Raw genomic sequence first — 15454 nt, forward strand, 5'->3', positions numbered from 1 at the left:
AAAAAGAGCAAAATATGGCTTTAACATCCTTCAAAAGACTTCAAATATAATGTAGATTTACTTGGACATTTTAGACTTCAATTTTAAAACCCTACATCAGAAATGGTCCGATATTATCTGAGTGACACACTGGATATGTGATGTCTCACCCAGACTTTGAATAAACCTGGCTTACGAGTAGGATTTAGTTTTACAATTGCCTAAAAAACAGCAAATCATGTCTTTAATAGCTTGAAAAACGATTTCAAATATACTGTTGATTTACTTGGACAATGTTGCCTTTAATTTTAAAATCCTACATCAGATTGGTCCAATATTATCTGAATGACACCATGGATATGTGATGTGTCGAGCAGACTTGGAATGAAGCTGGCTTAACAGGACTATTCCGTTTTGGAAACTGTAAAACAGAATTCTCTTGTTAAGACAGCTTCATTCCAAGTCTGGCTTAGACATCACATATCCATGTGTTGTATCCAGGTGTTACTCAGGTAATATTGGACTGTTCTGATGTAGGATTATAAAATTAAAGGCTAAAATGTCCAAGGAAATCTACAGTATATTTGAAATCGTTTTTCAGGCTCTTAAAGACATATTTTACTCTTTTTTCAGACAACTGTAAAACAGAATCCTCTTCTTTAGCAAGCTTCATTTCAAGTACTCTAATATCGAATCCTGACATTTATGCCAGCTTCATTCCAACTCTGGGGCAACATCATCTACCCAGTGTGTCCCTCGGGTAATTTCAGAGCATTCGGATGTACGGTTTTAAAATTAAGACCTTAAAAGTCAAGCTTTATTGACCTTGAGAGTAAAGCTATGTTGGCATTTTTTCAGGCTGTTAAAGGCATATTTGTCTCTTTTTCAGGCTACTCTAAAAAGGAATCCTGACATTATGCCAGCTTCTTTCCGGGTCTGGAGGAGACATCACCTCTCCAGTGTGTCTCTCAGGTAATTTCAGAGCATTCTGATGTACAATTTTAAAATTAAGGGCTTAAAAGTAAAGCTATATTGACTTTTTGTCAGGCTGTTAAAGACATATTTAGCTCTACTTCATGCCACTTTAAAATGGATTCCCACTGTTATGCCAGGTTCATTCCAACTATGGGTTAGACCCTACACATCCATTGGGTCACCCAGGTGATTAAGGACCAATTGGATGTAGGATTTTAAAATTAAAGCCTAGAATGTCTAAGAAATGGTATAATTTAAATCTTTTCCAGGCTTTTAAAGGCATATTTTTCTCTTTTTCAGGATAATCTAAAAAGGAAGCCTGACATTATGCCAGCTTCATTCCAAGTCTGGGGAAGACATCCCTTCTCCAGTGTGTCTCACAGGTAATTTCAGAGCATTCTGATGTACAGTTTTAAAATTAAGGGCTTAAAAGTAAAGCTATGTTGACTTTTTTTCAGGCTGTTAAACGCATATTTAGCTCTACTTTATGCCACTCTGAAATGGATTCCTAATGTTATGCCAGGTTCATTCCAACTTTTCGTTAGACCCTACACATCCATTGGGACAATCAGGTAATATAGGACCAATCTGATGTAGGATTTTAAAATTAAAGACTAGAATGTGTAGTAAATGGTATAATTTACATCTTTTTAGGTTGTGAAAGGCATATTTTTCTCTTTTTCAGGCCACTCTAAATTGGATTCCTACTTTTATGCCAGGTTCATTCCAACTATGAGTTAGACCCTACACATCCATTGGGACAATCAGGTAATATAGGACCAATCTGATGTAGGATTTTAAAATCAAAGCCTAGAATGTGTAGTAAATGGTATAATTTAAATCTTTTTCAGGTTGTTAAAGGCATATTTTTCTCTTTTTCAGGCCACTCTAAAGTGGAGTCCTACTGTTAAGCCAGTTTCATTCCAACTCTGTTTTAGACAATACACGTCCATCTGGTCACTCAGGAAATTTAGGACTATTCTGATGTAGGATTTTAAAATTAAAATCTTTTATGTCTAATAATGCTACATTTTAAATATTTTTCAGGCTGTTAAAGGCTTATTTTACTCTTTTTCAGGATACTCTAAAAAGGAATCCTGATGTTATGCCAGCTTCATTCCAAGTCTTGGACAGGCATCCACTTTCCATTGTGTCTCAGGTACTTTCAGAGCATTCGGATGTAGAATTTTAAAATTAGTATAGTATATAGTATAGTTATGCTATATTGACAGTTTTTCAGGCTGTTAAAGGCAAATTTAACTTTCCTTCAAGCCACTCTACAGTGGACTCCTACTGTTAAGCCAGGTTCATTCCAACTCTCGGTTAGACAACACATGTCCCTTGGGTCACTCAGCAAATTTAGGACCATTCTGATGTAGAATTTTTAAATTAGGGGCTTTAAAGTAAAGCTATATTGACAGTTTTTCAGTCTGTAAAAGGCATATTTAAATCTCCTTCAGGCCACTCTAAAGTGGATTCCTATTGTTAAGCCGGGTTCATTCCAACTCTGGGTTAGACAATACATGTCCATTGGGTCACTCAGGTAATTGAGGACCATTCTGATGTAGGATTTAAAAATTAAAGCCTAGAATGTGTAGTAAATGGTATAATTTAAATGTTTAAAATGATGGTACATTTTCAATCTTTTGCAGGCTGTTGAAGGCATATTTTACTCTTTTTCAGGCTACTCTAAAAAGGAATCCTGTTTTTATGCCAGCGTACTTCCAAGTCTGGGGGAGGCTTCCCATTTCCAGTGTGTCTCTAAGGTAATTTCAGAGCATTCTGATATAGAATTTTAAAAATGAGGGCTTAAAAGTAAAGCTATATTGACATTTTTTCAGGCTGTTAAAGGCAAATTTAACTCTCCTTCAGGCCCCTCTAAAGAGGAGTCCTACTGTTAAGCCAGGTTCCTTTCAACTCTGGGTTAGACAATACATGTCCCACACTCAGGAAATTTAGGACCATTCTGATGTAGGATTTTAAAATTAAAGCCTTTTATGTCTAATAATGGTACATTTTAAATCTTTTTCAGGCTGTTAAAGGCTTATTTTACTCTTTTTAAGGATACTCTAAAAAGGAATCTTGACGTTATGCCAGCTTAATTCCAAGTCTGGGGGAGGCAACCCCTTTCCAGTGTGTCTCTCAGGTAATTTCAGAATATTTTGATGTAGGATTTTAAATTTAAAGTATAAAATATATAAGTAAATCTACAGTATATTTGAAATTGTTTTTCAGGCTGTTAAATCCATATTTTACTCTTTTTTAGGCAACTGTAAAATTAAATCCTAATGTTAAGCCAGCTTCATTCCAAGTCTGGGTAACAAATCACATATCCATGGTGTCCTTCAGGTAATATCGGACCAATCCGATGTAGAACGTTAAAATAAAGCCTACATATAAAATATATAAGTAAATCTACTGTATATTTGAAATTTTTTTCAGGCTCTTAAAACCATATTTTACTCTTTATCAGGGTACTGTAAAACGGAATACTTCTCTTGAGCCAGCTTCATTCCAAGTCTGGGTTAGAAATCACATATCCATGGTATTGCTCAGGTAATATCGGACCATTCTGATGTAGGATTTTAAAATTAATGCCTTGAATGTCTAAAGGATAAATTGTCCAAGTAAATCTACAGTATATTTGAAATCTTTTTTCAGGCTGTTACAGCCATATTTTAAGTTTTTTTAGGTAACTCTAAAACGGAATCCTCCTGTTAAGCCAGCTTTGTTCCAAGTCTGGGTGACACATCACATATCCATCTTGTCATTCAGGTAATTTTTGACGGTTATGAGGTAGGATTTTGAAAATTAATTGCTAAAATGTCCAAGTAAATCTAAAGTATATTTAAAATCGATTTTCAGGCTGTTAAAGCCATATATTATTCTTTTGCATGATACTGTAAAATTAAATGCTCCTGTTAAGCCAGTTCCATTCCAAGTCTGGGTGACACATCACATATCCATGATGTTACTCAGGTAATATCGGACCATTCTGATGTAGAATTATAAAAGGAAAGCCTAAAATGAAAGCCTAAAATGAAAGCCTAAAAAGTAAATCTAAAGTATATTTGAAATCTTTTTCAGGCTGTATAAGCCACATTTTACTATTTTTTAGGCAACTGTAAAGCGGCATCTTTCTGTTAAGCCAGCTTCATTCCAAGTCTGTTTAACACATCAATAATCCATGTTGTCACTCAAGTAATATCGGACCATTCTGTTTTAGGACTTTAAAATGAAAGGTTACATTGTCCATGTAAATCTACAGTATATTTGAAATCGTTTTTCAGGCTCTTTAAGCCATATTTTAATCTTTTTTTAGGCAACTGTAAAACGGAATCCTCCTGTTAAACCAGCTTCATTCCAAGTCTGTGTGAGACATCACATATCCAGTGTGTCACTTAGGTAATATTGGACATTTCTAAAGTAGGATTTTACTCTTTTGCAGGATACTGTAAAATGGAATCCTCGTGTTAAGAGGTCCATAAACCAGAATCAAGCCCACACCTAGCACTGTGGGTAATGTAGGCAGGAGTCCGGGTATCATGGGAAATGTAGTGAGCAACTGTGTGATCCGCTGCAGTGACAGATCGCCAAGAGGAGGATGTACATCCCCCCCTCCTCCCAGCATCAGCACACTGACACAGTCGCCAGCAGCATCTTTATTCCTCTCAGGTCTTTATTTTTTCTCTCTCCCATTCTGTCTCCCTGTCAGAGCTCCACCGAGCACGCAGTGCCTGCGTCACTCCTTTCAGCAGATGGAGGGGAGAAGGAGGAGGGGGAGGGTAAGACAGAAGGAGAAAGGGGAGGAGGAAGAGCTGTACGTCTCGCCTGTATCAGCGTCACTGCCACGCCAGCATTCGTCACCAGAAAACAACAAGGAAGATCGTCGCACAACAGACCTCTAAAAATAAAGAAAACCATCAGCCACAGCAGCTCCTACTCCTCCTCCACCACCAGACGTGCGTCCACACATTAGGCCAAGACGGTTCTTCGTTTCCCAGACACAGGCATCTGCACGCTCCCCGGGCAGGAGCAGCTCTCCCAGGCATGACCTGAGAGGAGAGGCAGGAAGCCATTGGACGCTTGCTACATCAACATGGGCAACCAGGAGGCTAAGCAAAAGAAAGCTGCAGCAGCATCGAGTAATGGAAGCTACCCTTCACTGGATGAAGGATGGAGAGAGGGAGGAGGGGACTCCACCAAAAAGGGAGGAAAGAAACTCCAAGGCAAGCATGGAGGTAAAGGAGCAGGCAGCGGTGGAGGAGGAGGAGGAGGAGGGGGGATGCATGGCACAGGACCAGGAAAAAAGAAAAACAAATCTGACTCCAAGTCCTCGGTTTTCTCTATCCGGAAGAGAAAGGGCAACCTGAAAGGGAAAGGAGGCGTGTGTTCATCAGTAACAGGCTCAAGGGAGGACGTTTTAATATCTCAAAATGACGAACTGGACAGCACAAAAACACCCGAAATGTCTGCAGATGAGCTTGGACAGTCGGACACTGAGCCTGAGAAGAAAAAGAAACCAGAGCCGAGGAGAAGGGATGAAGATGGACGGGAGCAGAAGCAGGAGATGCAGCGGAAAGCCTCAACAGCAGCAGCGTCTCCCACTGAGGATGGGAAGCAGAAGGGGGGAAGCTCGGGGTCGGACACAGACATCTACAGCTTCCACTCAGCAGCTGACCACGAGGATCTACTAGCGGACATCCAGCTCGCTATACGGCTCCAGCATGGCGGGGTTAACTCAATTGTGGATGCACAGGGAGGGGGCGAAAGGGATCTGAGCTGGGCAGGAGGAGAGGGGAGGAGAAAGCAGAGTAACGGGGAAGTTAAACTTACTCCCCCTGAGGTGCTTGACCTGACTCCAGAATTAGAACTGGGGTCTGATGCCCTGTCCTTCCTGGACATGGGAACTCTGTCGGACTCTGTCAAGCACATGGACCAGCCACCAGCACCACACCTCCCCATCCACACAGAGGTGCACAAGAGGAGGGAGGAGAAGGAGGATGAGGAGAGGGGGGTGGAGCATCCGGAGCTAAATGGCAAGGGGCAGGGGGAGAGAGAAGCCTGTCTTTGTGTAGCCACAGGCACAAAAGACCAGCATGCTTGTGTGCAGCAGCAGCAGCCCCCTTACACAGCCATTGCCATGGCTACTGCTGGGGGGGCAGCAGTGAGTCCAGTTACCATGACAACCGGTGGTAACAGCTTCCCTGATCACCCATTTGACAGTGCTGGGAAAACCCCAGGGGGTGAAGAGGAAGCAGGACGTGAAGGAGAGGAGGAGAGGGAGCCTGGGCTGAATGTAGATCTCAGTCTTCCACCCGCAGACAGCCACAAAAGTCCCGAACCCACCGAAGGGCTGAGCTCAGGGAACGTGTTTGAAGAAGGTGAGGGTCAGTTGGGCTCGGGTACAAGTGCAGAGTCCCTTGAGGACTGCCTGAGCGCTGGATCCGAATCCAACCACTCCGTTGCTGCCAGCACCAGCACTTCCCACAGCAGGCGGAGCAGCGTATGCTTCACGTCGCTGCCTGTCCACGAGAGCCCCACGTCCGCCAAAAGACTCCTCAGGTCCACCCACTCCTCCACCTCCTCTAGCCCTGTCGTCAAACCCTACCCCCCCATCTTTCCCTACTACATCAAAACCACCACGAGACAGCTGAGCTCCCCAGGACACTCCCCAGCCCTGTCTCCCTCCCATAGCCCGCAATCCCCCCGCAGAGCCCACCATCACCTCCACAGGTACCTGTGCTGTTAGAGCAGGAAAACAAATTTAATTATCACAATATTTTTGACCAAATACCTCGATATCGATATTATGGCGATATTGTAGGGTTGACAATTTGTGCTTATACACAATAAGGTTTTTGATAAATAATCAAGTGGGTAAAGGCAAATAATACAATACAGCTAGAATACTCTAGTAAGTTTAAAAAATGACATCACTTTATTCTAATGCAGCCTTTAAAAACAGGAAAAAATAACATTTGTGTGTCATATTAGGATATTAAGATATCCAAAATTTAAGACAATATCCAGTTTCATTTATCGATATAATATCGATATATTGCCCAGCTCTATGGGGTGTTGCAACATGTTAATTATAAGAGATATATTGTTATTATCTTTGATTTTGTTTTAGCACGTATGATGGTAGAGATGGAGTATGTTTTTTTAACATAAACTTGTATTTGGTAAAGTTAATGAGGGATGAAATGGATTCCCTTCGTCAGATAAGGAGGATAATTTAAGTTTACTACAAGCTGGGATTTATTTTAGTAGTTTTGGGAATCATCCCAATCTATATCGGCACCAAAGTAATTGCTGAGGTCTGGGAATGTTGTGTTCCTAAAAAGATGTCAGATTTCATGAGACCGGGAGAGAACTTTAGGAGACAAAATTATAACCCAAACATCCATCACAGTTTACCTACCATCTTCCGGGTTACACACTGACCTAGTCTTCTTGCTCTACTTTTCTTGCACCATGTGGGATTATTACATTTTACATTTTACCTCCAAATAAGGTGCTCTCTGATTGCATCCCGGGGTCCCGCATTTGCACTTCAGCTTTTAGATGTTTCATTACAAAAGATGAATTAAAAGCCATGATCAAAATAATCATTGTGTTACTTGCAGGTGGAAATAAATGATTTCCCTTTTTGCTGGGACCGCCTGGAACCCCCTCAAGGACCCCTGGTGGTCTACGGACACCACTCTGGGAACCACTGCCTTAAATAATCTGGCAAAACTTTTGGCTTGTTTACAACCTGCCTGACTGAATACTTGGGTATCTCGCAATGTTCCCAAAGCTCAGCAACAAAAACGTTAAAGTGGTCATATTGAATATATGCTCATATATATGAAAAGAAGATCTTCAGCAATGTACAGTACAACAAAAACATTTTAACAAAACAACAAATTAAACCACATAAACCTATTCTGATACCTGAAAATGAGCGTAACATGAGCACTTTAAATCCAAAATGTAATAAACTGGGATTGATCCTTCACTGAGCCCTGCCCCCACTTAGTTACTGCTGGTACGCAGATTTACCATTAATATAGACACAGTTAACAGTTTTATGTATTTCATATATTGTACATTTTGGGTTATGATTACAAAATGGTTACAAAATTAACATGTATAGTTGACCCGTTAAAAAAATGTCCTTGAAAATATGCTTTGAATTGAAAAAATATATATAAAAGTCATCTATGTCAAGTCATGATTTTAACAGGTAGATGAAGGCAGCTTATTTCTGTATTTCATGTCTGCAAAGGGCTTCTGCCTTTTTAACCTTTAGACAGCCATGTTTCCATTTATCTCCATGTAGTATTAAAGCCAACTTGCACAGAAAAAACATCTGTGTGATATGCATTCCTTTATAGTTAGCATGATGATTATGCTTTTGTTGTTGAAGTAACACAATTGCAAATGCAGAGCAGATCAGAGCCTCTTTCAATTGCATTAATGTTTACATGGGTTATCTAACTAACTGTAGATTTTCAGGCTCGTATGCGGGGTGGGGAGGGTGGGGGGCTTTTGGGTGGTTCAAAAGACCCCCTCACTGGCAACTTTTCTTCACTTTTGTGAACATGTTAACTGACACGCAACATGTAAAAACTAATGTCTAATCTAGCAACAATCCTCGGAACTAGCTTTATGCACTCATAACATAAGGTTTGAGGTGTGCGTGCGTGCATGCATGTGTACGTGCGTTTGTGCGTGCATGCGTGTGTGCGTGCAGACTCATAGTTAATATTTTTGTTGCATCAAAAAGAGTGCTCGTTAAGATACCAGTAGACAATCCAGCACAAACAAAGTTTCTGAACCTCATAATTAAATACAAAATGAGGGAGAAACTGCAAAAAAAGGTTCACTTTCCCCCCCCCCCCCACTATGCTGGCTACGGGCCTGATTTTCCTCCATATGTGAATGAATGGAAACCATTGGCTGCTGGAAAGTTACAACAACAAAAATACACCAAAGCATATTCGGAATGAATAGTCTGCTATAAAAAGAACAGGAGTCATTCTGAACATAGTGTAAAATGGAAGAACACTGGGTTAATCCCTTCTAAGGATCTGTTTTCAAAGTGAAGCTAACCTGAAATGTCAATGTTGACAGGACGATGGCGGAGGGTCATCAAGTCCGCAAGCAGCGCTCTCGAAGTCTCGCTGGGTCTTTGAGTCGCTCGGCTGACTGGACGGAGGAGCTCGAGAGGAGGCTGAGGAGCAGAGAGGAGGATGGAGTTGGTTCAGGAGAATATCTGGGGGGCTTCAGAGGAGGAGGCAGCCAGCCCATCTGTGCCACCAGAAGATCCTCCTGTGGACAGGTTTCCACCTGCGGCTTTCAGGACGTCTTTACAGGTGGGTAGGCTACAGTGCCGCCGTGGTATCAATTCAGTTGATGATTACTGTTTCCTGAGCTGGGGATAGGAAGACAGCTGGAGACTAAATGTGTGTGCATTACTGGCTCCGAGGACACAAAACAACATGCTTTTAACCCTCAATTGCAATATAACATGGTTGGTTTCATTCAACGCTCTTTGCAAGTAAAAATAATTATCAGTTCACTACTTTCATTGAATTTCGGGTCTTATTTTCAATCTCATAGCATTTGAAAAATTTGAAAAAAAATCTCAATTAAATATACATGTATGTACATGAAGTTACTTTTCCCATGTGATAGTATACACGCAATTACAAAACAGAAAAACATCAACCAGGAAACAAAAAATATAGGAATTGATTTTTGGAATTCTATGAATTGATTTTGAATCGGTAGAGCTTGAAAGGATTCATGAATGTGAATTTTTTTTCACATCCCTACAAAGAAAGTGTTCAGCAGCTGAATTATCTCCTGCAGTTGAATCTTACAGTAACGCTGAGCTTTCTTTAGCTACAGGCCGGTGAAAATATTAGTCAATACACAGATCAATAAATATCTGTTATAATCTCTCTGCATATGTTAGATGCATTTATTTCATTCTCTAAAAATAGATGTTGTTGAGCTTTGGCATGCAGTAATTGGCATTTGTTTCAACAAGTTTGCCGTCAATATCCTGTGTGCATTAAGATATTTTTAGTTGGATACAGCATCAGCCTTTTATTCCCTGGTCCCTGTCTGCTCATGTGCTGTTGCAGTAATATCCTTTCTAGGATAGCATCTACTTAATACACAACATGGATTTGGGAATACAACAGACTAAAGTTTATTTGATTCTGGTCTTTGCTATCAGGACAGCATGGTTAAAATCTATATCATCAGCTACATACTGTACATGTATAGTCACATATGAAAACAGATTACTGTGAATTATAAGGTAGGAATTATGAAAATACATGCACAGTAAGAGTCCAATTCCTCTACGGGCAGTTGTCACATTTTACTTTACCATACTGCTGCCACATTCATGCGTAAAAAAGACATTATGTGACTCTTCTGCATTGATTTTGATCCTCTTTTTAACTTTCCAGTGAGTCTGACAATGTTATAAAGGTGCAATGCTAACGCACTTGACTGAAGTGCTCTTTTGAATGCCAGTTATATGAGAAGTTGGGTTACTATAATTTAAAGGGGATTAAAGGAACTCGATTTGCTCAGCTAGATTTTTGTCTGATTTCTTGGCCGTGTCTAACCTAAGTTTCCAGCTTTTTTACATGTTAGCATGTGCAAGACAAAGACAGGGGCAAGATGAAAGGAAAGCTCATTACACAAGACAAAACATCCTTGTATTCAGAACAATTCCATCCAAAGTCCAATTAAAACTAACACAAACTAACTTCGAGATGTCTAAATAAGTCTGGTTTCACCACAGTCTTAAAACCAAAATGATACTGTCTGTGTCCGCAACTAGCGGCCTGTCACGTGATGCCCTCAGACCAAAAAACTTCCTTTTCCCATAGCCCTCGTGTTGTCTTCCCACCAACCTGGAAATTTAAAATATAAAACCTTTTATCAACGTTATGGTTGTCTTTTTCGACCCTTTTGTTTTTTTCCAAAAAGTTTTAAATCTTTTTTTTTTTTTGCCAATTTTTTTAAACATTTTTGCTACTTTTTTGACATCTTTTCACATTTTAGTCACTTTTGACATAATTCTCTTTTTTGCACACTTTTTTAAGTTTTAATTGGTCAACATTTAATTATTTATTATTTATTTTTATTGATTATTTATTTAACTTGTGAGAGGTGTTGTTGGAAACCATCCACGTTACTTTTTTGGAAAATTAGTTTGAAAGAAACCCAAATTTCTCATATAGAAACTTTTTGGAAAGAAAATTTTGGAAATTTGACCCGAAGAAAACAGGAAGGATAGACTTACAGTACCAATCAAAGGTTTGGACACACGTTCCCAATTAGCAAATTTTATCCCCATTCAAGTTAGCAGAGCACCAATCAGGAAGTAGCTGGCTTGGTTGGGCTCTAGTGTGCCTGCCCTCTGCACAGTGCGGAAGCACCGTAGATCTTCCGGGTAATTTTTGGCTCCATGATGGCTTCATGCGCCACTGAGCAACTCTCAGGAATGAATGAGGCTCTGACTTGAATCGCTGTATTCAGGTCGTATATACCTGTACATCCATGTTGTGACAACACGGATCTACTGCGCGTGAGTGAAACGCGTCCTCCAATCAAGTCTTTACTGTGCGGTCACTCCAAAGTCTATGATAGTAAAACGTACGACAGTGCATGTAAACATGTCTCATTTTCTGTATAATCTGTTTTCTCTCATCTGGATTTGCTTTTCAAAATACAATAGATTTTACTATTCATTAAAGCTGCACAAAGCAGAAAGCAATAAATGCCAGAATTTGAAGAAGAGTGAGACCTCCTGCAGCACTCTCCCCTCTCTGTCAAGCCCCTTCTTCTATTGGACGATAAGGGCCAGGCCGCCAGGAAGTGCTCCAGGCTTTGAAGCCAATTTGACAGGAGGGGCAAACAGTGAAATTACAACTTATGTATCTGTCACTTGATGCCATGTGGCCCAAAAGACTTACGGAAAAGTATATAAAAAGAGACGTTTTGTCACTCAGTTGATACATATTTTTGAGCATCACAACCCAGGTGAAATTACTTGTTTCATGATCAGAATTGTATCTTTTGATGAGTCTAGAAGAGTCGCATAATTAAATCTTTTAACACTTGTGTTGTCCTCCCAGGTTAAAAAAACGGACAAAAACTTGACAATTTCTCATAATTTTCAGACTTTTTTCAGACCACCTTACTAGTTTTACTACTTTTTGGAATGAATGGTCAATAACCCTCATTTAGATAGAATGATAACTAAGATTTGAGTTAATACAACTGAAATTATGAATTATTTTGACCAATAGTTAAGATCAGAGGAATAAAAGTGATTAACTGTATTTGCAAAGAGCGTCGTTCCAATCCATTTATTTGTGGTAATTTGGTTAAAAAGAAACTCATATTTCATATATAGACATTTTTTAAAGGGGTCAGATTTGACCCGAGGACAACAGGAGGGTTAATCCCCATTCTTGTTAGTAAAGCGCTAAACCACAAGTAGCCGGCTTGGTAGTTCTGTTTTCTGTGTAAAGCCCTTGGATATTACATTCTATCTGCCCCAGCTTTAAATACTGTAGCTCCAAGGTTTTCACAAATTGTCACATAGGCCTTGTTTTCATCCCTGGCTGTCCAGGTCGAACTCTTCTGGAGAAGCTGTTTCTGCAGCAGCAGCAGCAGCAGGAGGAGCCAGAGGAAGTTGAGAGGTTCTGTTCCAGGATCTTGGCCATGGGTCTCCTGCTGCCTTTCACTGACTGCTTCAGAGAGCAGCTGGGGGGCAGCACCGCCCTCATCACCTCCACAGCATCAACCAAGTTTGACGTATGTAGTCACACACTTTATACACCTTTCCCCAATTTTGTAGTTATGTTATGTTTGTTGTGAGTTGATTACAACCCTCATGTTGTCCACGGGTCAAATTGACCCGTTTTCCTATATCAATGTTCTTTTTAATTACCACAAATAACATGATTGACTCCACATAACGCTCTTTGGCAAGTACAAATCTCTACTTTCCTTAATTTTGAGTTGTCTTATTCAATTGTATAGCATTTGAAAAAAAAATGAAGTGGTTTTGAAATGGTATTGAGTAAAAGTTGACATATTCCAGTCTGTGATTATCCATCAACATCCATTCCTTTAATTTTAGTCGAAATAATTCCAAATTTTGCTTTTCTAACTCAAACATTAGGTATAATTTCCTTAAATGAGGTTTATTGACCATAAATTCCAAAAATAACTGTTAAGCTAAAGTTAATGAGTAAGTGTTACGTAGTGTTGAAAACATCAAAAAAGTGACAAACAGTGAAAAAATGCGTCAAGAGTGTTGAAAAAAGGGACGAAAACCTAAGAAAAAGTTAAAAACATTGATAAAAAGCTTCAACAAAAGTGTTGATTTTCAATTTTGACGGGAAGACAACATGAGGGTTAAATAAGTTCTACATGGAGGTCTCTTCACAATTAGAGGTGCTTTGTCTTCAAACTGTATTAGCTTTTAAACATGGCATTGGCCATGTGGGATGTGATGAGATATCCAGTGAAGGGTTGAAATCAAGGGCAACTGGACTTGGTCAATAGGCGCTCTGAAGACGTTTTGTCTCTCATCCAAGGGACTTCTTCAGTTTTGGCTGAATGGTGGGGAAACCCAGCTATTTAACCCTTAGTGGGGTTGATTATTGACACCACTTTGTTGTGGTCATTGGAGACACCCAAGGCCAAGTCTGAACTAACATGGTTGGTGTTCTCACATGAGGCCAAGTGTGAGGGTTTGTTTAATTTCCTGGGAAGAGATGAAAAGACAGTGGTGTTACACTTAGCACCCTGTTAAGCAATGGTTCCTCAAGCCGGGTGTAAATGGTTTCCTCCACATACCTCTCAAACAATCTGTCCTCTTTGTCTATAGTAAAATGTGTACCTGGTGGTCCTCATCACCAGGTAGAACTCATGCTATGTAAGTTGAGACAGTGGTATCATAGGTCTTATTCAGGGTAGTGTCCAACATAAGCTCATAAACTTTCTTTATGAGTTTAAATACACCTTCAGGAAGTCAGGAACTTAAGAGAGTTGGGATTGCGCACCACACTGGACTTTGTGTTTCTAAATTCTCCTCAATTGAGAATTCCTTTAATGCTCCTGTGTACTAGGCCTGCACAATTCGAGGGAAAAAAACGAATTGCGTTTTTTGGCTTAGAATTGAAATCATGATTCTCTGCCATTATTTTTTTGAACATGACAAAACAAAACAAAGTGGCAGTACCAAACAGATTTTTTTGGGCACCCATAGCCCATTGTGCATCACCACAAGTCTGTAAACTTCAATAAAGAAGGGAGAGCATTTCAGCACCCAGGAGCACTTTAAATCCTATTTTATACAGTCTCAGAAGAAAGTAGTAGTGTTTGTGATGCAGTCGGCTCGTAAAATTAAATGAGAACCAAAGAAAATAAAAATTTCAATTTCTGTTTTTCAATATATTGAAAAAAACTAAGTTATTAAAAAATTAAGTTGTGAACAGGCTGAATTGAGATTGCAATTTTATATTGATTAATCATGCAGGCCTACTGTGTAATTCCCCAAAGTCTCCCCAAACCTTCTTCACATATATGTGAAATGAGTTGAGTGTTTCCTTACAGTAGTGTCCTTTGTCCTTCACTGCTGGGACATCTGAAGGACAACACTGCTGAGTCTTGACGTGTACGGTTTTATTTCCCCAATATACATGTCTGTCTGTGCATTGCTCACTGCATTAAACAGCATATACTTGATTGCTTTCTTGTGTTTGGGTCTGTGGTCTTTAGAGTGGACCAGTATCTGTCCATTCACATGGGATTAGTATCATCTGGGGACCTCGTGTCATTTAGAAATGTCACCCGGGGGAGTTGAATATCCACTTGTGTTGGGTATCTTTTGGGGCCAGACCCGATAGAAAATACCAGAGGTCCATCCCTGCAGCGAGAGGGATAATAAAGGGCACGGGAAACAAGAACCTTAAATTAATGATATATCATACGACCCCGCAAAATTACAGACCAGTCGATACGCATGTGACTAATATTAACAGTGTTAGGTAATCTGCAGGGAACGTTTACTTGACAAATTACAGACAAACAGGATTAAGATCAAACACAACCTCCATAATTATTACAAATGACCAGAGGTCACCAGGTAATACTAATTCCATGCGAACGGGGCTGGGTTTAAACAACACAGGGATGTGGTGTTTGTTGAAGATTCTCCAGAGACACATGGTATCACAATGTTGTTGCGTTTCCTGTTCTTTTCCTCACCAGCAGAAGTGTTGGTGTTCTGCCTGTTCTTTTGTCTGTTTTCACAAAGTTGAGTTCCAATCAGGATATGGATAGGGCGTAAGGGCCTCCATCGGGTGTTTTTGCTCCTTTTATTGGTCTTGAGCACTTGATTTCAAGTGTGGTGGTGGTGGCGCAGTGGATATGACACATGGCTTTGGTGTGGGAGATTTGGGAG

The 15454-nt window shown here is 40.0% G+C and overlaps 1 protein-coding gene across 2 annotated transcripts in view; it reads left to right on the top strand.

Annotated features, from left to right (window-relative positions):
- The first annotated feature begins 4732 nt into the window (after positions 1 to 4732).
- fmn2b (formin 2b) overlaps positions 4733 to 15454 on the top strand; it is a 33098-nt gene continuing 22376 nt past the window's right edge. The window contains exons 1-3 of one of the 2 annotated variants that reach the window (XM_034860685.1): positions 4733 to 6690; positions 9079 to 9320; positions 12611 to 12795. In XM_034860685.1, coding sequence (XP_034716576.1) covers positions 5054 to 6690; positions 9079 to 9320; positions 12611 to 12795 — 2064 coding nt within the window. In that variant the 5' untranslated portion in view covers positions 4733 to 5053. The remainder of the gene's footprint in view (positions 6691 to 9078; positions 9321 to 12610; positions 12796 to 15454) is intronic. The other variant, XM_034860683.1, reaches the window with a different exon arrangement.

Source organism: Etheostoma cragini, chromosome 21, assembly GCF_013103735.1.
Source record: "Etheostoma cragini isolate CJK2018 chromosome 21, CSU_Ecrag_1.0, whole genome shotgun sequence".
In the NCBI taxonomy this organism is placed as follows: domain Eukaryota; kingdom Metazoa; phylum Chordata; class Actinopteri; order Perciformes; family Percidae; genus Etheostoma; species Etheostoma cragini.